General features: G+C 46.3%; 1 protein-coding gene across 1 annotated transcript in view; it reads left to right on the top strand.

Moving 5' to 3' along the window:
* Positions 1-24,257, top strand: part of LOC138498457 (fibrocystin-L-like) — a 252,505-nt gene that overhangs the window by 49,180 nt on the left and 179,068 nt on the right. Inside the window, exon 3 of the mRNA XM_069622207.1 lies at positions 16,989-17,059. Coding sequence (XP_069478308.1) covers positions 16,989-17,059 — 71 coding nt within the window. The remainder of the gene's footprint in view (positions 1-16,988; positions 17,060-24,257) is intronic.

The following is a 24,257-nucleotide window of genomic DNA, read 5'->3' as shown; positions in this document are numbered from 1 at the left end:
CGCCTGCTCTGGCTGCCGTAATATTTTCTGCAACTAAGATGGCCCACAGTTTAATCCACCAGAGCATCAACGAGGGGCCCTTTGGCATCTTCCATGTACGGGCTACGGTAATTTTCCCTGCTAGAAGAATTTGTGTAAGGAGTTTAACTGTTCTCCTCGATCTTGGGTAGACCCCCGATACTGGAGCTCCTAGCAGGATAGTTTCTGGCTCCATGGGGATCATTACCTGGGTAATATCTTTTATGGTAGAGATGCATTGTGCCCAGAATGATTTTAGGTTGGGCATGACCACCACATATGCAAGTAAGAGCCCGGCTGTCCGCTTAGGTGCCAGCATTGGGGATCGAGGGACCGGTTAATGCGATGCAGGCGTAACGGGGGGTAATACCATCTCAATAGCAGTTTGTAGGCGCATTCCCAATTGGTGATGCAGAGAGAGGAGCAATGCGTTCTAGACCATATGTCCACCCATGTCTGATCTTCCAATGGATGCCCCAAGTCTGCCTCCCATTGTGCCATGTATGGGGCTCTAGTCATAAGTGTGTCTTCCTGCAGTAATTTGTAAAGCGAGGACATTTTCCTCCACGGCCGCAGCTCCTTCAGTGTGAGCTATAGAGCGCTGGGGATGCGTGCAGCTGCTTGACGGACCTGGGAGTGGGAGCACCAATGTCTCAATTGCGCATAAGTGTACCTGTCTGCATCCGCCAATTGGAAGGTTGCTTTGCATTGTTCAAAAGAGCGGGGCTGGCCCTCCTCGTAAAGCTGGCTCAGGGATTCAACCCCCCTGCCGCCCAGTTTTTAAAGTTCAGTGAATAGAATCGAGGAGAAAATGCTGGGTTATGGAAAATTGGGGAAGAGGGGCCTAACCCCCGCAGAATAACCCTCTGCTTTAATGCCCAGTCCCATGATTTAAGAGTATGTTTAGTGGAGGCCAAGACCCCAAGCCAGGTCCGGCATAGTGGAGGCGGGACATAAGGGAGGAAACGCAGGGGAAGAGCGAGGTGGGACTACTCCAAGTCTACCCATTATGGGCGTCCACAGGTCACAGTCCATGCTCGAATATGTGCCAGTTGTGCTGCTACCTGGTATTTACATAGGTCGGGAACTCCCAGGTCTCCCAATCTAGCATTGCCCATCATGGCCCTTTGAGAGTTCCTTGTATTCCTGCCCCTCCAGATGAACCAGAGCATTTTCCTCTGCATGTGTAGGTAGGGAGGGTAGAGCAGGCATGTAGGAATTGCGGGAGGAGATTCATTTTACAGGCTGTGATACGCCTGATGCGTGAAATCTCTTGTGAGGTCCAGCGTTCAAGATCTTTTTGAGCTCTTTCAAAAGTGCGGGGAAGTTTGTAAGATACAAGTCTCCAGAGCGGGCAGGGATTTGGACCCCTAAGTAGGGAATAGCTTTCTCGCTCCATTGAAACGGGCATAGGGTTTCTAGAGTTTCCCGCTCTCCTGGATCCAGGCCTATTCCCAAAGGAACTGATTTCCCGAAATGAATGGCAAACCCTGAACCTTCTCAAAACTGCGAAGTTCTTTGAAGCTGATATGAGAGAGGAGCGGATGTCTGTTAGGGATGGTAGGACGTCATCAGCATAGAGTGAAATGTTATGATGGGAGGCGCCAATGAGCGGGTCCTTAATTTTCAGGTCCAACCGAACCTGTTGGGCGAGGGGTTCCATTACCAGTGAAAATAGGAGAGTGGGCAACCCTGCCTAGTTCCACAGGTTAGGGGATTGGGTCTGACAGGCTACTGTTGACCCTGAGAGAGTTTTAGGGGCCTGGTAGTTTGCCAGGACAAATCTACGAAGGTTTGGGCCAAAGCGGAAGGCTTCCAAGGTGAGTTGTAGAAAGCCCCAGTCCACCTTGTCAAAGGCCTTTGTCACATCCAACGCCAGCAGCGCTAATTTATGCAAATCTTGGGTTGCGATATCTACTAGGTTCAAGGCCCTACGGATGTTATCCCCCTTCAACCTATGTGTTATAAATCCTGTTTGCTCTGGATCTATTAAGTTGGGTAGGACTTTCGCTAGGCGGTTTGCTAAAATTTTTGAGTAATGTTGGTGTCAATGTTTAGTAGGGAGATAGGCCTATATGTGCCAGTTTCTCTAGGGTCTTTGCCGGGTTTAAGCAAAAGGATAGTTATAGTTTCTTGCATTGATGGGGAGACCAATCCCGAATCCCCAAATGAATTAAAGAGGGCTGCTAGCGGGGCTATCAATTGGGGATGAAATACTTTATACAACCTAGTTGCGAACCCGTCCGGGCCTGGAGCTATGGGTTTAATTGACTTAATAGCTGACTCGACCTCCTCACCAGTGATTGGGGATTCAAGATCTTCTCTGTCAGATTCCATAAACTGCGGCAGGGCAGCGCTTTGTAAGTACATCCGCTGTTCAGTTTGGTCCCGAGGTCTGACATTGTCTCGGAAAGATGGGCTGCTGCCAGTCGCAGCTTATCTTGCTCCGCATATTGGACTTTGCCTTGGGGGTCGCAAATGCCCACTATAGTGTTCCTTTTCCTTGCTTTCGCCAGTTTCTCCACCAGGAATCTATTTGCTTTGTTGTTTTTAGCATAGTATCCCTGCTTGGACTTGGCCAATAGGTATGCCATTTCCTCTGCGTAATAAGCCTCTAATTTCCTTCTGGCAGTTTGTAGGACGTGTTGAGTTTTCGGGGACCAGCCTTTGCGTTTATGATTGACCTCGGCTTTCTTTATCTCCTCATCGAGGTCCATTCAGGTTTGTCATTTGCGTTTATAGAATGCCGCTCCATGTGCAATTAGTTCTCCCTGAATAACCGCTTTCATAGCGTCCCACGTATTGGCTGGGGAGGTATCATCAGCTGGATTTTCCCTGATTTATTTTTTATCGCTATAGCTATAGAGTTCCTTACCGGCATTGTGTGCAACATGGGGTTGAAGTGGGTCCAACGGCATCAAGAGGGTGGATCAGGGTCATGGGCTCTGAGGATTAGTGATACCGGGGCATGATCAGAGAGCACTTTCATTCCTATATTCACAGTGTCAATAAAGGCAAAGATCTGTTGGGAGGTCAGGAGGAGATCGATTCGGGAGTAAGTCCTATGCACATGTGAGAAGAACAAAAAGTATCTTTCATTGGAGTCCACTACCCCCAGGGTTCGGAATAGATGAAGAAGGCTTGTGGATAGCTTGAAGTCTTTAGGGGCTGAGGGGTGCGATCTGTCGCATGCGGGGTCCAGGACCCTGTTGAAGTCTCCTCCTATGATAACTTGGCCTTTCACGGACGGGAGGAGGGATTCGCCCAGAGCTTCATAGAATACCTCTTGGCCTTCGTTCGGGGCGTATACCAAAATGAGGGAGTAAAGTTATCCAAATATCAAGCCCTCAACTGCCGTGTAGTGGCCTTCTGGGCATAGTAATGTTTCCAGGATCTGTGGTTGCACCCTTTTAGCGAAAAGAACAGCAGTTCCCCCTTTTTTGGTTCCATTAGAGGCTAAATATTGGAGTGGGAAATCCCTGTTGCGAAGGCGTGTTTAGTCCGCCGCCAATAGATGTGTTTCCTGCAGAAAGACCACTGAGCTTTCCATTTCCTGCAGCAGTTTCAGTGTTCATCTTTGTTTGGAGGGGGAGGTTAGACCTGTAACATTCAACGAGACAAACTTCAGTTTCTGGTGTGACGGGGGAGTTTACAGGGTCTCAATGTTTTCTGGTAGCGGAGTCCGGGCTAGGTGTAATTCAGCTGCCATCCAGGGGTTTTGTTATCCATCGTCATGGTGCAACCAGGGTTTTAACTTGTGCTCCCAACGTGGGGCCTTGACATCAAATTTATGGGGCGCCGATTTTTCTCTGTCTGCGAATCCCTTAGCCAACGGGGCTAAAACAGTTTGTATTTTGCTCCAAGGGATTAAGGGTGTCATCCACCTCAGAGCCAGGCTTGGGGCCATGCAAATCCAGCCTTAAGTGAATAAGCCATCTGTGTTCCCAAGCTTATCGGCAATTGCAGATCTGGTCCATTGAAAACTTACAGTCTGAGAGGACCGATGCTCAGGACCGCCGTCGCCATTCATCTGTCAGTTTGTTGGCCCCTGGTGGGGGGTCACAGCGTGCTCTGCCCTTTTTGGATCTTTGTCCAGGCCGATCGTTTTGTTTTTGGGGGGAGCTCTGCAGAGCCCCCCACCGGCGAATCCAGTGAAGCTTTGTCTCATTTTTCAGGTGAATGAGGCTGCAAGCTGTGGTCTCCATCTTCCAGGTGAGAAATCATCCGGGGGACCCGTTTGTCAGTAAATTGGAGAGCAGTAGGGTATAGCCACTGGTATCTGACCTGCTGGTCCTGAAGGAATAGAGTCAAAGGCCTCAGTGCTCTCCTCTTCTGTATCATTGTGATTGCCAAATCTTGGTAGATCTTGAGGGGGGCCCTTGCAAGGTTAGGGCGTCTTGGGAGCGGCTTACCGCCATGATGGCTTCTTTGGTTGTGAAAAAGTGGACGCGGCTGATAACATCTGAGGGGGAGTCGGTCTCCACCCCCCGCCAGGGCCAGAGCCTGTGAGTTCGGCAAGAATGAGTTGAGATTTGTCTTAATGTGGCAACAGGATCTGGAACAAATCTCCCACATATTCTGCTAAGTTCCGGTCTGGGACTGAAGAAGGAAACCCTCTAACCCATAGATTGTTTCACCGGGCTCTATTTTCAAGATCTTCTTGTTTATATTCCAGGAGTTTGTTCTTGTTAAGTATGGTTTGCAGTGTGCGCTGTACTTCCACGAGTTTCGCTGCATGTTCTTGGGTGAGATCTTCCACTTCCCCTACTCTCTGTTCCACCTCCACCACTCGTTGTTCCGTCTGTTCAAACTTAGTGGTCAGCTCTCCCATGCAGGATCAAAACTCTACTTTGATGTCCATCATTATGGCTTGTATGTCTCCTTTATTGCAAGCAGTCCGCTGTTTTCTGAGGAAGCGGGAGGCAGAGGTTTTGGGGAGTCCCCCTTTTCCCCCCCTTGTCAGCTGGGAGCAACATCGTTGCGATATCAACACTTTTCGAAGTCTTTAGATGTTTTGCCACTTTTGCCGGGACCTGGGGTGGGACACTATGTCCCTTCCGCGATGTGATTGACAGAGTGCACCAGGAACGATTTCCAGGAGAGGGGGAGATCCAGTGGATTTTGCGGTATTTGACGAGAGGAGGGTAAGTGGCTCAGGAGCTGAGTTCAAGCTGACACTGCAGAGCCGATAAGCCTTCGCTGAGGGAGAATTGCGTTTTCCTGTTTGAGGTGAGGTTATAAGGGGGGCTACTCCGCTATATGGTTGTTCAGCTGCATCAAATGGTCTCCTGCGAGTCCGGAAAGTCACTGGGTTGTTCAAGGCTCTTGCTCAGCCGACGTTAGAGGCCTCTACAGAATGCTGATGGCGGGAAGTGGAGGGCTAAGGTAAGGAAGGGGCTTACGCATAATTAGGGCTCTATCGCACAACCTAGTGAATCTGGCTGTGGTCCTGGTAGTTCTCTGAGTTCTCCTGGGTGATGTGGCAGTCAGTTCTGTTTTCTGGAGGAGGCAGAGGCTTTATAGCGTAAGTGGTCCAGCTGCTTATCCGCAAATGATTAGGGGAAAAGTAGCTGCGCATTATGTTAGGCGTTCAGGGCGATCTTGTATGAAATCACATGGACATTGGTGGGTGAGTTCACCTGCACTGTCTCACCCGTGAGCCCTTCTATGTTTTCTGGCATGTTAGCGCTGGGTCCTGCTTACTGGAGGTAGCGCTTTGAAGTAGGGCAGTAAAATCCTCCCTTGGGCCTGCTGGTGCTTCCTGCTGGAGTTCTTTTGGGGGATACCGCGGCCTTTCGCGAGATTCCCTGTCAGCACCAGAGGGTCCGCCAAGCTACGGAGGGCCCATTGAGGCCGGAGGAGGAGCACCGCCCTTTGGGTGCCGAGCCCAGTGCTGGCTGTAATGCTACGATATTCCGAAGGCCCCCCCTCTGGTCGTTAGTCAAGTCCACACTAAGTGGGCCAAGAGAGTCCCCACCAGGGCCGCAGAGGCAGCTGAAGCTTCTCCCGGTACTGCTGTTCTAGATGGAACGTTTGAGCCATTCGTTGGTGGACCGGGGAGTGGGGCCGCACACCCCCCCGTCCCACACGGGCAGAGTCCGCTGAAGCTGAGACCGGAGCTGTGTTCCCTCCTGGCTCCACCGGCCTGGTCATCACTCAGTAGCCGGGGTTGCTGGCTAACTTCTGTGTGCCGCGGGAAGGGGCTTTCTGAGCCCCACTGTCAGGGATCACGCTGTTCTCCGCGGCCGCCATGAGACTCACCACCAAGCTGGAGGGTCCGATGACTATGGAGGCGAAGTGCCTCTATATGGTTTCGGTGATCCGTGCCGGCTAGTGTCCTGCGGCATACTCCGGAGGTCTGTATCTCGGCCGCAGCTATGATTGCTATGGATGGGTGAAGGGGTCCCCATCAAGCTTGCGATGGCGGTTAGAAATCCCTCTCATTGCTGCTGCTGGAGTTGGGATGCTTTGCTTCGTACCAGCGGAGCCGGAAAGCCCCCATGGGCGTCTGGACCAATTCAGTGGAAGTGGGGATTGGAGATGTGTCCCCTCCCAGCTCCATGGTGCATGGCTGCAATTTTACGATGTTCCACAGCCAGGGTACCTGGCCATGCCTGCCGCGTTCAGGGAGCTGTCAGCTTGTTGAGGGCTCAGCGTCTCACAGGTTGGGCCCCATATGTTCCGATCGCCGTAGGTGCTTTCATTTTCGGAAAGCACATGTGGGAAGCGCTGATTATTGTCGCAACAGCGGGCTTCGCATGGAGGTCATTAGAGTAGCGGCCGCATGGATGGCACTCCATCTGCTCGATATTTTCTTTGTAGGGAGCTGAGCTTTAGAAGCATTTTTTTTTATCTGTTGGAGAAAGCAAGTGTGTACTTTAATTTTGTAGCAGGGTTGTGTGGGTAAAGAAATGTATTAATATTAAATAATGGAATAAGGGATATGGATGTTGAGATAGTGAAATGGATAACAATAGAGTAATTATTGCCTGCCTCTGTTCACTTGAACTGTTTGGACAACTACCTACCTGCCTGCAATCAGTGACTCCGACCTTACTCAGCCCTGTGCTACCTCATTTTCTTGTGTTTTACCTTCTTTTAACTTAGATTCTTGACGCTTCATTCAGTCCTATGCTGCTCTGTATCTATCTTTTATAAACCTCACTGACTTTGTCTAATTGCCTGTCTGCATTCCTGATGTAGCCTCTCATGCCATGTGGCAAGGCTTTTCCAGTCTGCATTCACTCATGCCTACTTTGTCTTATTGCCTGTCTGCATGTCTGATGTAGCCACACATGCCTTGAGGCAAAGCTTTGACATTTTGCATTCACTCTTAACTATTTGTCTTATTGCCTGTCTTCAAGCCTCATGTAGCCCCTCATGTCTTGAGGCGAGGCTTTTCCAGTCTGCATTCACTCTTACCTATTTGTCTTATTGCCTGTCTGCATGTCTGATTTAGCCCCTAATGGTTTAGGCGAGGCTTTACCAGTCTACACTCACTCATACCTAATTTGTCATATTTGCTTCTGGCGTCAAAGTGCTTTTTTACCTACTTGCACATTCAGATTGTGTAGTCCCCTGAACGGTGAGGTGTGCCATTCCATTGCTTCAATTTTCCAGCTTGTACCTGCATTTCCCCCTCTCCCTCTCCCCATTTTCCTGTTGAGCACTGGCAGGTTCCGAGTGTCTCTTTGCCTAGTAGGAATGTTTTTGTTGTATTCTCCTCAACCTTGTTCCCCTGCATTTTGTCTTGATATCTTCTTGTTACAGCACTTGCACAATACGAATGTCTCAAGCCCTAGTAGGAATGCTTCAGCTTTGGTTTTTCCTACCTTGCACCCCCTTTTTTGTCTTGATGTGCCTTGAAATTCCATTTGGTTGTAAATGTGTATTATAAATAAATAAATAAATGTCACGTAATAATTCGAATCAGTGTTATTGTACTGGGATGGAGAAGGCGTTGGAGTAATAATATAGATTATAATTGAGAGGTTGAATGTGAAAGAGGAATGTATAAATACTGGGAGCTGTGTGCTAAATTATTTGGAGAGGGAGAGGTTGTAGACCCCTGATGTAGTGGTATGAGGAAGAGGGATGCAGTGATAATGAAAAATAGTGTGAATTCAATAATGGTATGAGGAAGGGGGAAATACAGCAATGAATGCATTGTTGTTAGTGAAGTCACATGAGGGAGAGTGGTGTAAGCATAATGATATCGATTAATGTTGGGTACTGGGATGAGGGGGAAAGCTTTTGGGTAAAATATACATTCCATTTTGAAAGTAAAATGAGGTAGAGAGGTATATATGCAATAGGAGGTGTGGTAGAAACAATTTGTAGAGTGAGATGTTAGAGCCTTGGTGTACTGGAATAAGAAATAGGGGTGTTGGGTAAAGGATATGGATTGTAATTGGAAATTGGTTTGTGGAAGAAGGATGCATAGGTAATGGGAGCTGTGCGATAAATGTGTGTAGTGTTATGGGTTGCACAGAGTGGTGTTCTTGAATGAGGAAGAGTGGTGTGGCTGTCTTGGAAAATAGTGATTGCAGCAATGGAATGGATAGTTTAGAATAATACACAGTACAGTTGTGTTATTACAATTGTTATGACGCACATGTAACGCCTATGAGGGGACTTTAACTGTTTTATGGGACATTCAATTTGTGTTGTGCACTATATCACCTCACACCTTCCATCTTATGCATGCTCCTGCACATTTGGATACTCGTTGCACCTTACCTTTGCTCACCGTCCTCATTAGGATTGCCTTTCTCTACCTCTTCTGTCCCTTAGCTGTACCTTCTCTTCTTCTCACCCCTCCCTCACTATGGTTAATGCTCTTACGCTATCTGAAATGTCGCCAGGCCTAGTATAATAGTTAGTTTGTTGTCTGTTGTATTGTTCTTCTCCTTCTACCCCCATCCCCTTCTTCCCTCACTTTATTGTTAATGCTTTTACACTATTTGAAATGTAGCCAGGCCTAGTACGATAGTCTGAGTTTGCTTTAGTTTTATTCATTCAGATTGTCTAAAGGCCTTTTAAGAATAATTACTGTACTTTCCCTTGCTCCCTCCCCTGCCTTGAAGCACTTTGAAACACTCCAGTGTATAGGCGCTATATAAATACACTAATATATCATAACATATCATTCCACCGTAATACACTTTTTAGAAATGGAAGAGTTTGTTTTCTTTAATAGGTTTCTTTGATAATCATCTTTTTTTTGGGAAATGTAAAAGAAAGATTGTTGTCAACTCTGAACATTTTACACTGCTATAACTGCAGGACATGGAGTTCAACATGCAAGACAAATTAATTTTAAAAGCACTAATAAACTGTTGGGATGGCTGCTTCAGTGAAGCTTGTTTTTCAGCATAGAAAACCACTTATAGTTGAAGAGAAGTTAAAGCAACGGTTGTTTAATATGTTAAATATAATGGTGTGCTAGAAGGCAGGTCATTTTTTTTAAATGTCCTTTTGTTTTCTGTGAGAAACCTGACGGTATCCTCCCACCTACTCCCCCGGGATCTTCCATTCAGGTGGCCATGGAAGGGCCATCGCTTTTGGATCCCAACACTGAGGGTCGACAAGAGAGAGAGAGAGGATCACTTCAGTGGAGGGTCACAGGGGATGGAATTGAGAATACCCAAGGGCAAGTCATGGTAGTCCCCCTTTCCCAATTATACACCAGCCCACTCTCTCTCAGCCTTAATGGGGTCTTTCCAATTACACCAAATCAACCCCTCCCCATTTCCAATAAGTACTGGGATGAAGAAGAGGCAATCGGGAGCAATGAGGATTACCCACAGAAACAACATAGGAGTACAAAGTGAGGCCTACCATGTAACACATTTGAATTGTCCCAATAGAATCAGGCAAGGAAGGTCAGGCACTTTACTCCAACTATGAACACCTGACTCCAATTGACTCATTATAAAAAGGGTGGTTTTGTCAGAAGCATTGAGCGAGCTGGGGGTGCTGACTGGACCAGAGAAGCCAAGGAGCAGGGAGCTGCAGGAAGAGAAGCCTGGAGGATCCAGAGGAGAATGGCGTGCCAAGACGCTGGCCTGGTGTCTGTGAGGGGCTGCAGCATGGCTATACAGCTGTGTCTCCAGGGAGCAGGAGCGAGGCAGCCTGTATCCTACCAGCCGCATACATGCCAACCCTCCCGATTTAGGCAGGAGACCCCCGATTTTTTATTAAAAAGTCAGGCTATTTTTTACTGTCTCCCGCCTAAAATAATGCTAATCCCAACGCAATCCTATGCGAAAAATAAAAGTTGCCCATTGCTGTGGTGAAATCTCCCTCTCAGGGGCTCCCGAATGTTGGCATGTCTGCAGCAGTGTTCAGGGAAAATGCTTGTTCCGGTCGCAACTGTGTCTGTGGGGCAAGTGTGAGACCCTGACCTCGACCCAAACACATTTGGACCTTCTTGCCGTACTGTGCTACTGTTAGCGAGTTTCATGAGACAGAGAGAAACTCAGTTGTGTGCGGGTGGATGAAGCGGGAGCAGAAGTGTTGTTGAAAGAAGAGCCTGGAGAGCGAAAGCAGGACGAAAGCAAGTGAAAGCTGGAAAGTGATGAAAGAAAGCAAAGCGAAGCAAAAGAAAGGCAAAAACAAAGCAAAACAAGCGAAAGCTGGCAGTGAAAGAAAGCAAAATGGAATGACAGAAAAGATGTGCTAGCAACGCAAAAATAATGAAAAGACAGCAAAGTGCGCTGGCAGCACAGAAACAGCTGTGCCGGATGGACCCCAACCAGCCCATAAGACTGGGGGTTTCCGAACAGCACTTTAAGATGAGCAGCAGCACACTTGAGATGGATGGGGATGCAGATTCGTACTCTTGCACCACATTAATAATGACAACTCAAAGGTTTGGCAAAGGGAGTCCGTTTAATGACAAGTACAAAAAGCAGGGAGTTTCAATATCAGCAATCGCTCGATCTTCCTTCTCGCTACAACTCCAATTAATTTAAAAAAAAACATGATATTTATACCAAAAACACATCATCACTGACATGTAATTCTTAAATCTTAGCATGCAACTTGATTGGTTCTAGGAAGGTAACTTTAATATAGGTACTATATCTGAATATGGTAACAGGGAGAGGGGATTGGATAAGCAATGTCAGGTGGGGCAACTACACCCTTCCTTAAACATGGCCACTGTAAACGTCACTAAAAGTACGACGTCTCATTGGTTCTACTAACTATAGGACTCTAGATTACACGGTACACTATGATTGGGTTGGCATCAACCCTACTCATACTTTTTCACTTGCGCTTAGCAGCGTGCAGAATAGCCAGCCAGGTGCAGGGAGTTCATCTGCACCCCAGCTTCCTTCCAATTACTGTTACAATCAGTCATCGCCTCAGTGGTAATGTGTCAATTATTTCTTTGTAGTTGGCCTCGAGTCTGCTTCTTGGTCTGGGAAAGTTAAGGCGTATGGGTATGGCAAGGATCCATGCGTAGGTGTGAAAGTCTCATCCGCTTCTGCCTGCCTGGTCACGTGATTCAGATACGTGAAATCAACCTCTTCTTCATGCTATTTCGTGTATTTGACTTAATTCTGCCAGTTGTCTACCATCTGTGGCTTACCTTGACCTTTCTGAACAGGATACTCTGTTCTTTTTTCTCTTTAATTGTATCAACTGTGGCCTATTGCAGCTGATACGACCTTAGCTTCTTGGCATGGTTCCCTTCGGCTGAGTTTCTCTCTGTCTTTAATTCTCGATTTGTTTGCTGCAAAACTCTCCACTTGAGACCTTTAGTAACCTTTTGTTAATTCTGCTCTTGTGCGTAGTGGAAGTATACTTATATAAAGTGCTCTTTGATATATGTATAGGTGGCGCTTGCCGCAATCTATTTTGCTACTAAACATAAGCAAGCCTCACAATTTCTTTGCTTCTTGCGGTTTCTTGCATCTGTACACGTTTAAACTAACTGAATATCTTCATCGTGCATATGGCATAGGTTTCTGACATCTTGACATCAACTGTTTCACTTTAGGCTCAAGAGGTCGCTTATCCATGGTATTTCGTCTCTTTTGTCATCATTCTCAGGTCATTATATCTTCTATATGTGCGTCAGTCCGGGTTCTTATGATGTCACCATTCGTCTTTCTTCAGTATCTTCTTAGCTTCTTCGGGTATTACATTCTGACAATTGTCATTCTGTCTCACTTGTCGGTATGGTTTTCTCAATGAGTACCTTACTGTCCAGGTTTTCTTAGGTGTCAGTACTTCATTAGGTGCTGATAGGTACTGGACAGAGCCCAACTGTGGCTCTCTGCTGTTTTATTTGCTCATCATATGTCACATATTTCGGCGTGACTGTTCCTGGTACTTCGAAGGGGGGGGCTGGAGTGTGAATCGTGCTTGGCTCTTCCTCTTCACAGCCAAGAGTGGGTGCGAGAGTGACCCGCAACCAACAGAGAGCCAGAGCAGCAAGAGACAGTGAGAAGGAAAACAGACAGTCAAGAGAAAGGGTGCCAGCAACCCAAAAGAAATAAAGAGTGTAAGAGGCACGTTAAAGGGCAAATGAAGGTGCAAGAGAGCACAATGAGAAACCAAAGGTGCCAAAGAGCATGGTGAAGAGTAAGTGGTCACTCCTGGGAGGAGCAAAGAACCCAGTGTTCCCGAAAGTCTCTGATACTACCCACATGAAAGAACTGTACAATGAAAGGTGCTTCATGACAAGAGGAACTTTTTGTATGTGAGACTAGAGGGGCCTACGCTTGGGGAAGGGATCCATAGGAGGCCCACCCAAGACATCATTGAACTTTGTGAGGAGGGGCCAACGCTTGGGGTAGGGTACCCTAAGAGACCGACAAGAGACATTGTTGAACTTCGTGAAGAGATGCCTAGACTTGGGAATAGAATTGTGTTTTCTTTTTGGAACTGGAAGGATCAATGCTTGTGGAAGGGAACCACAAGAGAACCAGAGACATTGTGAACTCTATTGACTTGCTGCAAGAACCCTACATGGACGATTCCAAGGGCAACCCTTTTGAGTTGAACTCTTTTGAACTGGCAGAACTGGCAGAACTACACCTATTGGCAAGACTATCTGAAACCATTCCTTTTGAATCAACATTTTTCCTTTAAGAAGACCCCCTACCGAGTGAGGGCAGGGCAAGCATAGGATTGGATACAAACTTTGGTTTTGGACTTACGGACATTGACGTCCCTTAGAAACATCAGTTGAGGGAACATCCCCCTTAGAGTTAGGGCCAGATAGGCATTATACCAACCCCACAAAGTGAGATAATAAAGGTTTTCAAACTGTTACTTTTGAGTCTACGGGCCTTACTACGAGTTTGGAGGCAGCCATGCACTTAATAAGGGCTTAGCTGCCTCCAAACTCGGGTCTGAGTCCGGGTTCCCTGAATGGGGAAATGCAGGGCCATTCCGACCTTGGAGGGCCCGATATTTCTGCATCCAGGGAACCCGGACCCGGTACATCCCCATTCCCATTTGAGCCCCCATAGGGCTCAATGGGAATGGGGAGCATGCTAACAACGGGCCCGTTAATGACGGGCCCGTTGTTAGCATGCTGGGCCTCTCGCGGGACCCGCTAAGGACGTCTGGTAAAACCAGGCGTCCAGAGCGGGTCCCGCGAGATGACCTCGTAATGGGGCAGTAAGGGGTTAACGGCGCGGCACCTATACCGGCGCCGTTAACCCCTTACCGCCCCTCTCGTAATGAGGTCCTACGTCTCTCATGACACCATGCCTGTCGCACAGGTACTCTAGGTTGGTAATTGAGGTATTTTTAACTATGGGATTGTGCACTGCTATAACATGTAGCACATGTAGCAGTGACTATGCAAGCAGAAGTACTTTTAAAATCACTAATGAATTATCGGGATGGATGCTGCAGTGAAGCATGCTTTGCAGCACAGAAAACCACTTATAGTTCAAGTGAAGTTAAAGGCAAGTTTGTATAATACAGTACAATATGAAGGGCTGCTATAGTTTTGACAGAATGCAGGTCATTATTAAAAAACAATGTCATTATTTGTTGTATTTGAGCTTGAAAATTGAGGTATTTTGTAATTTTGTAATTGTAACAGTCACTTTGCAAGCACTAAAGAATTATTGGGATATATGCTGCAGTGAAGCATGTTAAGCAGCACAGAACACCATTCTGTTCTTGAAGTCATATAGTCTAAAAGTGCTATAGAATATTACTTTTGAAAATTAAAACATACTTGTAGTATGTCTTCTTAGTTGTAGATTCTGGAATGCAGATCCTTAGATCCTGGAAATAGAAATCTGTGAAAATGTGTAAAGTGGGTTGTGATAGAGCAGGCTCTGAATCGCAGCACAAATGTACTCTGAGAGTTGAAAGATACATCTGAACTATTGAACTGAGGGTTCGATGTAGGGTTTTTGGATGTGATTGGTGGATGTGTCTGTGACTCTTTCAATGTAGCCAATTAGAGAGTGTTGCAGAGATAAAGGTAAAATGGACAGAAGGGCTGTCCTTGCCCCGATGTCCGCGGACATATGTGACTGTTCATGGACAGACTGCACACTCCATCCGGTCTCTTTTACTATACACTGCAGGGAAAGCTGACTGTGAAGGCTGCAGGCCTCAACCAATCAGACCTTCTCTTTGTGGAAGAGGAGTTGAACTGCAAAGGAGGACAGGGCAGCAAGCGCTTCATTTCATGTTTGATTTGCTGAAAGCATGGCGCGCAACAAAAAGACTCTGGATTATAGGAGATGTATGGGTTAATTGGCTGCAGATATATCCAGAGCAGCTTGGTATCTTACATAATCTTGGCTTTAACAAAATGGAAGTGGTATGTTATGGAGTTTGTGGTATGAAATGGAATCAACTATTACCCATGTGTGAATATATGGTTTGGTGCATTTGAAACCGTTAGAAATTATTATAGTACATTGTGGAGGCAATCATTTAGGGTATCTATCTTTGCAGTTTGCCATGAAACAGACTTTCACAAATCTGAAGAAGCTTTTTCCACAAACCATGTTTATTTTTTCACAAATTACACAGAGACAAGAGTGGAAAAGATCTAAGCTGTTTTGTCCATGAATAGAAAAAGCAAGGCAAAATACGAATAAAGCTGTTTGTGCATTCCTTTGCGATTTTAGAATGTCATCTTTTGAAAATGATAACATACGACATAATAGCGTAAACATTTTTTAGAAAAGATGGAGTACATCTTACAAATCTTGGAAATTAGCATTTTCTTACCAATATTCAGAATCCAGCTAAAATAAATTGTGAAAAAAATTAAATTGGAAGAAGAAGAGTTTGTCATGAAAAAGTGCATAAGTACATGTTAAAGTCACTCTTTTAAAAGGCTACATAAAAGACAATTTTAAAAAAGGAGTCAATTTGGTACAACTTCCATTCCACGTTTTTTGATCTTATAGGTTGTGGATATGTCGCATGTGCACGCATATCGAGGGTGGAAATACATAGGCAGGGAGCTTATGTTCTTCAGTGGTGTAATGTGAATGGAAGCTGTAAAAGCCCTGAGTAAGGATTTAATGCCTTCCATTCATGTCACAATACATTTAAAAAAAATGTGTATGGCAGAGACGAGGGAATAACAGAACTGCATTTATGCCACCTTTTTTCCTCTGCTCTATACAGATGCTCCATTATTTGTGCTGGCATGGATTTTCATGCTGGAGAAAATGCTGGTGATTCTTATGGACTCATCTGCTTTTAACACAAAGCAGGTGGAATCCATAGGGATCTAATGTACACTTAAAAAATATATATATCTATTTTTAGACTTTTAAAGGTGGTTCCACATCGAACGTATTCTTTTTTTGTTTTTTTTACATTTTATGTTTTTTATTTTTTCAGTAGAAGGCAGGATGGGAAGGGGTACCAACCAACCACTATAAAGGAGGGACATGTGAAGAAGGGAAAATGTTGGGCACTGGTGATGTAACTAGGGGAGAGGCCAATTCATTTCATGGGCCTTTGTAACTGCCTCAAAGGCTTTGCGGGATTGCTCCCCCGGCAGATGAGTGCATCACAGTTGTCCTCTCAAGGTAAATGTCAACTGCCTCTTGTATATGCTGTGATGCAGCAGGAGGAATCTGACCAACTGAGGAGGTACTAGCGTGGACAGCAGTGGAAGGTGATGGTGCAGTAGAAAAGGTGAATCTACATCCTGAGAAAGGCACTGCCTTTATCACGACCACCAGACACAGAAGCTACCTTGTATACTGGATCATCATCCTCCTCCGCTTCCTGCGCCAGGTCATCTGCTGCCGTGCCCCTGCAGTGATGTCATTGATGATGCCATTTGTGATGTCATCTTTGATTTCCTGGCTGTTAGTGTGAGCAGTGTGTGGCGGTGGTGAGAGTTATGGTTGTGCAGTTTACCATAACTGGTGAATATTTTTTTGGTTTCTCAATTTTATCTTGCAACCATAAAACCCCATTAACAGTGTTTTTTTACTGAATTTCATTATGGTTTATGGCTGCGGCACAAAATCTGAAAACTGTAGAAATTCACCATTTATCTTAAGCTATGCAACCATAACTCACACCCATAACATGCACTGCTAATACTGGCACACTTAACATCACAATTGCAAAATGTATGCCATCATCCATATGTAGCTATCCTTACAGAAAGTGCCAACTACAGATTGTCTTTGGGTATAGAAAGATGCCTCAGACACATGAAGGAGGCCATGTTTCCCAACATGTATTTATCTTAAGAAAACATGTCTCCTGAAGTTATGTGTAGGACATAGACTGAGTAATACATTACTGCAGCCCACAGCATGCCTCATATGTTTTACTATGGCAGAAGAATTAAATGTCGAGGTATATCAGTACACAATGCATGGTTATACTTGGAGCAAAGTCTAACTATATGCTTGATGTTGACCATATTGGAACATTGATATGGAACATGTATGTATTACTTCACTATTTTCACTTATAAATGTATCTTTCCTTATCAACAGAACAATGCAAGTGGCATTTACGGGTATCCTGCAAATCTATACCAAGATGTACAGCTCCAGAAAGGAGAGGGGTAGGTTTTATCAATATCTTAATGTCTTAATGCTTTGAGCGATTTACTTTACGTTTTCTATTTACATATCTTCTTTTTATCAAACTGTAATGTGTGTATACGTGCATATACTCATTATGGAAATGCTATTGTTGGACTCCTTGGATTGCGTGGGGCTTGATTACCCTACATTGAAAGAACAAAGAAATATCGAGGCTGAGTACCACGAATGAAATACACCAATCACGGGCTGAAAAGATACAAGTATCTTTTATTACTGTACAATTTACAAAGCAAAATAGATAGCTATCTGGCTCCCAACACCTCGCAGTGTGTACCAGCCGACACAGTGAGGAGAGAGAGTGCTGGACATCTAAACACAAGCATATTTATACACTTTCTTAAATTTTGTCCAGCCTCTCTTCACGTTAATGTTTCACAGGCTAGAGTTCGTGCCTAGTTACCATGACAGATGTTACAATATTATGCAAAGGATTACATAGGTTTGCATTTCCATGAAAATACAATGATGCAGTAGGTTCTCAGATCTCCGGTAAGCCTTGTTTCAAGAGTCACTACAATGTAGTTCAGCTAAAGCATACGCTCAACGTTTGTTCTTCATTGTTTCGATGTTTATACAAGGATGAGGCTTGTGAGCGCAGATAACACTTGGATGACAGTTCATGTATAGCGCAAGGTCTCTTTAAACAGTCGAATCTTGGACAGCCTAAACATTAATAGAACTCAAAGATTTGTTCAGCTCGACTTCAAGACGAAAACACAGTCCACCATTTCAGAACATGGAACATAAATTTTGAAATCAAAATGGTGGATGAGTCTTAAAATGGCGGCGAAGTTAACCCAAAATTGGAACTTTGCAACGCGGTTTTACGTGTAACACGAATGGGCCTAGGCCAATAGTCATAATAAGGAGGCACTATATGATTACGGTTTAACAAACCCTCCTTTTGGCCTAAGCCAAGAGCTTTACTAAAACATTTGCTTTATTCAAAACCCCACATTTCAATGTCCGTACATCCTGAATCGCATTCTTTCGAAATATCGCCTTAGATCCTTGACAGTAATATCCTTCATTACAAAAACATCAGTCATCTTCTCGGGTGTATGTATCTTTGGTCCTAAAGTATCTACAGTTTGCGCACAACAGCCCCCGAACATTGAACATATGGCAGGAAGGCATTGTATGCAACAACAACAGAACAATAAAACACCAAGAATTACCACTAAGGCTGAGAAGAGTTTCCATCCCAAGACCATAAAAAGTCCCAGAACCAAGCACTAAGATCCCAATTTCCCTCAGGAACATGTACTTCTGTACTTAGGACGTGCAGATTTTGTATTGCCTTGAATATGGTAGGGGAGGAGTTAGGTACGAAAATGTAACAAGCAGATCCCACCAATTTACATACTCACCACGCTCAGCCAGGATAACGTCTAACACTATCCGGTTCTGTAGAGCCACTAATCTAATTGCTTTCTGTTCTAACGTCATATTGTATACCTCCTCATCTCAAACACCAGGTTCCTTTCCAAACTCATTGATCGAACCGCCTACTCCCAACTAAATGCCTTTGTCGAAGCCAACAATCTCCTAGACCCAGCACAATCAGGTTTCAGAGCCCGACACAGAACTGAAACCACCCTATTCTCAATCTGCGATATGATATGATATGATATGATATGGCATTTGTAACGCGCCTATAAACAAGTGTTTCAAGGCGCGACGAGGCAGGGAGGGAGGAGCAGGGGGAGGACAGACAACGATCCTACTAGGCCAGGTGTCATTCAGACCGCGCAAGTGCAGGGGTAGGGGGAAGGGAAAAGTGCAGTACAAGGTAAGTAGAATAGAAATAAATAGATAAATAAATAAATAGGGCCAGCTGGTGGCAAGTGCAAGGTAAGTGCAGACAAGTGCTGGGAAGGGGGGGCTGTAGGGATACAGAGAACAGTCCCGCAGTGCAGGGGTTGCCAGGGAGGCAGTGCAAGTGGAGAGTGGCTGGGCCCAGGACCGAGGTCGGTGAGAGTGGCCAAGTTTCAGATTCAGTGCAGAATTTTGTGAAGAATTAGCAGGGGAGAGGGAGAGAGAAAGCAGAAGCAAAGAGGAAGGTTTTGAGGTGCTTCCGGAACCGGAGATGGTTCTCCTCAAGTTTCAGGGAGGCAGGAAGGCTGTTCCAGAAGGAGGCTCCTGCCGCGGAGAGAGATCTACCCCCAGCTCGTTGCTTCGAGAAGCGGCTGACCCTGAGGGAGTTGGAGACGGATGAGCGAAGGGCTCGGGAAGGAAGATATTTAGGAAGAGAGAGTTGCAGGTATTTAGGCCCCAGAAGGCCTTGTGGACAATGCAGAGGGTTTTGAACTTAATCCTCGCAGCCACTGGGAGCCAGTGTAGAGATTTCAGTCCTGGAGAGATACGGTCCCTGGGCTTGAGGCCAAGGACAAGTCTCGCAGTTCTGTTCTGGATGAGTTGCAGAGGGCGGAGAGTGGAGGCAGGCAGATTAAGATAGAGACTGTTACAGTAGTCCAGCTTCGAGAGAACCAGGGCTCGGGAGACAGTGAGCTTCTGGGGGAAGGAGAGGAAGGGAAGAATGTGCAGCTGGTAGTGTGACTTCTTAGAGACGTCAGATATATGAGGAGAGAAGGAGAGTGTGGAGTCAAAGATGACCCCGAGGTTTTTTGCCTTGCAGGTAGGAGCAGGAAGAGGCCCAAGAGAGGCTGGCCATAGAGCTGCAGGGAAGGAGGGAGTGGGTGTGCCGGTGAGTAGAATCTCAGTCTTACTAGCATTAAGGCGGAGGTCGTTGGCAGCACACCATTCCTGGATAGCAGACAGACAGTCAGAGATGAGGGCAGGAGAGGAGGAGGCCGAGGGTAGCCTGAAAATGAGCTGGGTATCGTCCGCATAGCACTGAAAGTTGGGGCAGAGGGCGGCAATGCGGTGGGCAAGAAGTGCCAGATACTGGTTGAAAAGCCAGGGAGAGAGATTAGATCCCTGGGGAACACCACAGGTAGAGAAAAAGATGTCAGAGAGGAAGGACCCAAGTTGGACCTGGGAGGGTCGATTGGAAAGGAAAGAGGTCAGCCACACCAGAGCCTGACCAGTGATACCCAGGTTATCGCGGAGACGGTTGAGCAGGATGGCATGGTTGACAGTGTCAAAGGCAGAAGAGAGATCGAGCAGAATGAGAACACACGGAGTGTTGGAGTCGAGGTTCAAGAGCAGGTCATCACGGATGTTCAGGAGAGCAGTTTCCGTGCTTCTGGCCGCTCTGAAGCCGGATTGGTGGTCATGAAGACTACCAACAGCTTCAGCATGGAGGTTAAGCTGGGAGATGGCCAGTTTCTCCAGGAGCTTGCCCAGGAAGGGAGTGATGGAGATTGGGCGATAGTTAGCCGGGCAGGAGGGGTCGGCAGAGGGTTTCTTAAGAAGAGATGACCTTAAAATCACGGCAGACTCCGCGGGATGCGCCGCATTAATCCTTCTTGACCTACCCGCCGCCTTCGACACAATCACTCAATCCTCCTTGACCGCCTCAACTCCCTAGGAATTCGTGGAACCGCTCCCAAATGGATAGCTTCGTTCCTCAAAGATAGGTACCAAATAACACTACTCTCTACCTATTCCTCCCAAGCCAGACCAGTCGACACGGGAGTTCCACAAGGAGCATGCCTATCTGCCCTCCTGTTCAATCTCTACTTGATCACCCTCCCACCAATAATTCGTTCACACAACATCCTGTGATACAACTATGCTGATGACACTCAACTAATTCTAAAACTCTTGAACTCAAAACCCATCTGCAGATTTGACCTCGCTTCCTGTCTCCTCGACATAGAGCTATGGATGACCAGAAACCACCTCTTGCTAAACCCCTCCAAAACCGAAATCATGGTATGTGGCAATTCTGAACTTCTTCCACACCCAGTACCCATGCCATCTGCCATGGGCCACCCACCAACTCCCTCTAATTCAGTAAAAAACCTTGGATGCACCCTTGACTCTGACCTAACACTCTCGCGCCAAGTCAACAATGTCTCAAAGTCCTGCCACTACCACCTTAAAACTCTGAGGCGCATCTTTCCATACCTCTCCTTTCCCAACAGACTCTCCACGGTCCAATCAATTGTTATATCAAGACTGGACTACGCTAACCCCCTCTACCTCGGAGTCCACGCTTACCAACTGAATAAACTACAAAGAGCTCAAAACGCTGCAGCCAAACTGCTATTAGCGCTCGGCCCAGGAGACCACGTCTCCCCAGCACTCAAAACTCTGCACTGGCTTCCGGTAGCCCGAAGGGTGACCTTCAAAACCTTATGCATTTATCACCGAGCACTGCATAAAACCAGACCTCAATATCTTCAAGACAAGCTAAAACCCTATCATCCTCCACGTACTCCAAGATCAAGCTCAGCTGGCCACCTAGTCATACCTAAAACAAACTCAGTCAGATTAGGCGGATCATCATTCTCAGCATTGGCCCCCACGCTGTGGAACGCACTCCCACCCCACATTCGCCAAGCTGAAAATCTAATGTCTTTCCACAAATTACTGAAAACTTGGCTTTTCCCCTAAAACCAACCCCGTACTCAAACTAACTCAAACTGAATAACACCATCTCAATGACACCAACTCAACAAACTACTAGATCTTGAATAAACAATAAGACAAATAACAATACAACATCAAGATCCAAGCGGGAAATCGACAACTAATAACCGCTAATGTAAACTAAAAGGACAAACAGAATAGAATGAGTAAAGTAGATCAAAGCAATGAAGTGGATAAATCAAATAAATCGTACGAAAACAGTAAAGCGGTCTAAATTAATGAAATGGATGTAATAATTGCAATGGGCAAAATTAACAAAATGGACGAAATGAATAAAGAGAAGAGGATGGAAAGATGAATACAGGAGACTGATGAGCACACAGACAGATGGCATTGACTGTATGAGTGCATGGCATAAATGGAAAGTACAGAATAGACGATTCAAGTACATGAGACGGCTGTAGTGCATGAAACAGATAGAGAGCATGGAACGGATCCAATACTTATGCCAAGTGACATGGCCCAAACCGATATTGCATGAAGAATGAACAAAGTGAGTACAGCGGATGAAATCGGTAGAATGGATGAAGTGCGTGGAATGGATGCATGCGCTGAGCGGATGAGTGTGTAGAACCGGCGAGTGTGGAGGGTGGATGACTGTTAGAGCGGATGAGTGTATAGAGTGGATGAGTGTATAGAGTGGATGAGTGTATAGAGCGGATGAGTGCATAAAGCAGATAAGTGCGTGATGAGTGCGTGGAGTGCGTGGTCCGGAAGAGTGCGTGGTCCGGAAGAGTGCGTGGTCCGGAAGAGTGCGTGGTCCGGAAGAGTGCGTGGTCCGGAAGAGTGCATGGAGCGGAAGAGTGCGTGGAGCGGAAGAGTGCGTATGGGTACCTAGAGCGGAGGTGTGAGTAGAGCGGATGAGTATGTTGAGCCGATGGATGCGTTGAGCGGACGGGTATGTAGAGCGGATGAGTGCACAGAGCGGAAGCATGCTTAGAGCGGACGAGTGTGTAGAGCGGACGAGTGTGTAGAAAAGATGAATCCGTAAGAGCGGATGAGCACATAAGAGCAGATGAGTGCGCAGAGCAGATGGGTGCACCGAGCGGATGGGTGTGCAGAGCGGATGGGTGCGCAGAGCGGATGGGTGCGCAGAGTGGAAGAGTGCGCAGAGTGGAAGAGTGCGCAGAGCGGAAGAGTGCGCAGAGCGGAAGAGTGCGCAGAGCGGAAGAGTGTGTAAGAGGGGATGAGTGTGTAAAGCGGATGAATGCGTAGAACGGACTAGTGTGTAGAACGGACTAATGTGCAGAATGGACTAGTGTATGGAACTGACGAGTATATGGAGCGGATGAGTGCGTATAGCGGATGAGTGCGTATAGCGGGTGAGTGCGTAGAGTACGTGAGTGTGCAGAGCAGGTGAGTGCGTAGAGCGGGTGAGTGCATAGAGCAGGTGAGTGCTTGGAGCAGGTGAGTGCGTAGAAAGGGTGAGTGCGTAGAGCGGGCGAGAGCTTGGAAAGGACAAGTGCGTAGAGCGGACGAGTGCGTAGAGCGGACGAGTGCGTAGAGCGGATGGAACGGGTGAAGTATGTGGATGGAATGGGCGACATATGTGGATGGAACGAGTGATGTATGTGGATGGAACAGGGACGTACGTGGATGGAACGGATGAAGTATGTGGAAGGTACTGGTGTAATATGTGAAAGGTATGGGAAATATGTGGATGGAGTGCATAAAACAATACACGGAAATGATCGGAGTACATGAAACACATTCGTACCTCAAGACTCCAGGCACGGCGTGATCTGCGGACAAAGTGTTGTTGCTTCCCAATGGAAGTGGTGAAACAGAGGCAAGATTGCTCTAGGGTACAGAAAGATACCCTTGATGTACATACAGTTTTGGACAAAACGCTCAGCAGTCTCTGAGATGTTTACATTTGCCCAGACAGGTTCTAGTAATTTACACATTTTTCTAGCACATATGTGAGTGGGACCATGAGCCATTGTAACCATGGCGGTGACACATGCATCCGGCAGCATCCATCTTTTTCTATCGTTTTCCACCCAACAACCTTCCTCATCCAAACGTGCTAAACACTTGCACCAATGTTCAAGTTCTTCTAAAGTGGCATCAGCTTGAATATCCTTTTTCGAGCCAATCCCTTCATCTATGGTACAGGTATTTGTAACTTCTTTCACTATATACATTTCTGAACATAAATCAGTAGCAGTCTGTTTAGCTATATTGTCAGCAAAAGCGTTTCCTCTCCCTACATCATCTGTTTCTTTCTGATGTGTGGTGCACTTCACGATTGCTAATTGAGTAGGAAGCGCAAGTGCTGAGAGTAGCTGAACTATCAAGGTACCATGTTGGATTTTAGTTCTATGAGAGGTCAAGAAACCTTGTTCTGACCATAGTCTACCAAAGTTGTGAACCACCCCAAAGGCGTACTGCCTATCCGTAATTATATTTACTCTTAGCCCTTCGGAAAGTTCACAAGCTCGAGTCAGTGCGATAATCTCTGCGGCCTGTGCAGAGTTATGTGAAATTCTCTTGGTTTCCACAATCATGCTTAATGTAGTGATGGCATAAGCAGCAGTGGATGTACCATCCGGAAGTTTGAAGCAGGAGCCATCGCATGTGTATGGGAATGCT

This window comes from Ambystoma mexicanum, chromosome 5q (genome assembly GCF_040938575.1).
Source record: "Ambystoma mexicanum isolate Mex_15411 chromosome 5q, UKY_AmexF1_1, whole genome shotgun sequence".
Lineage (NCBI taxonomy): Eukaryota > Metazoa > Chordata > Amphibia > Caudata > Ambystomatidae > Ambystoma > Ambystoma mexicanum.
This window is presented reverse-complemented; position numbering and strand designations above follow the sequence as displayed.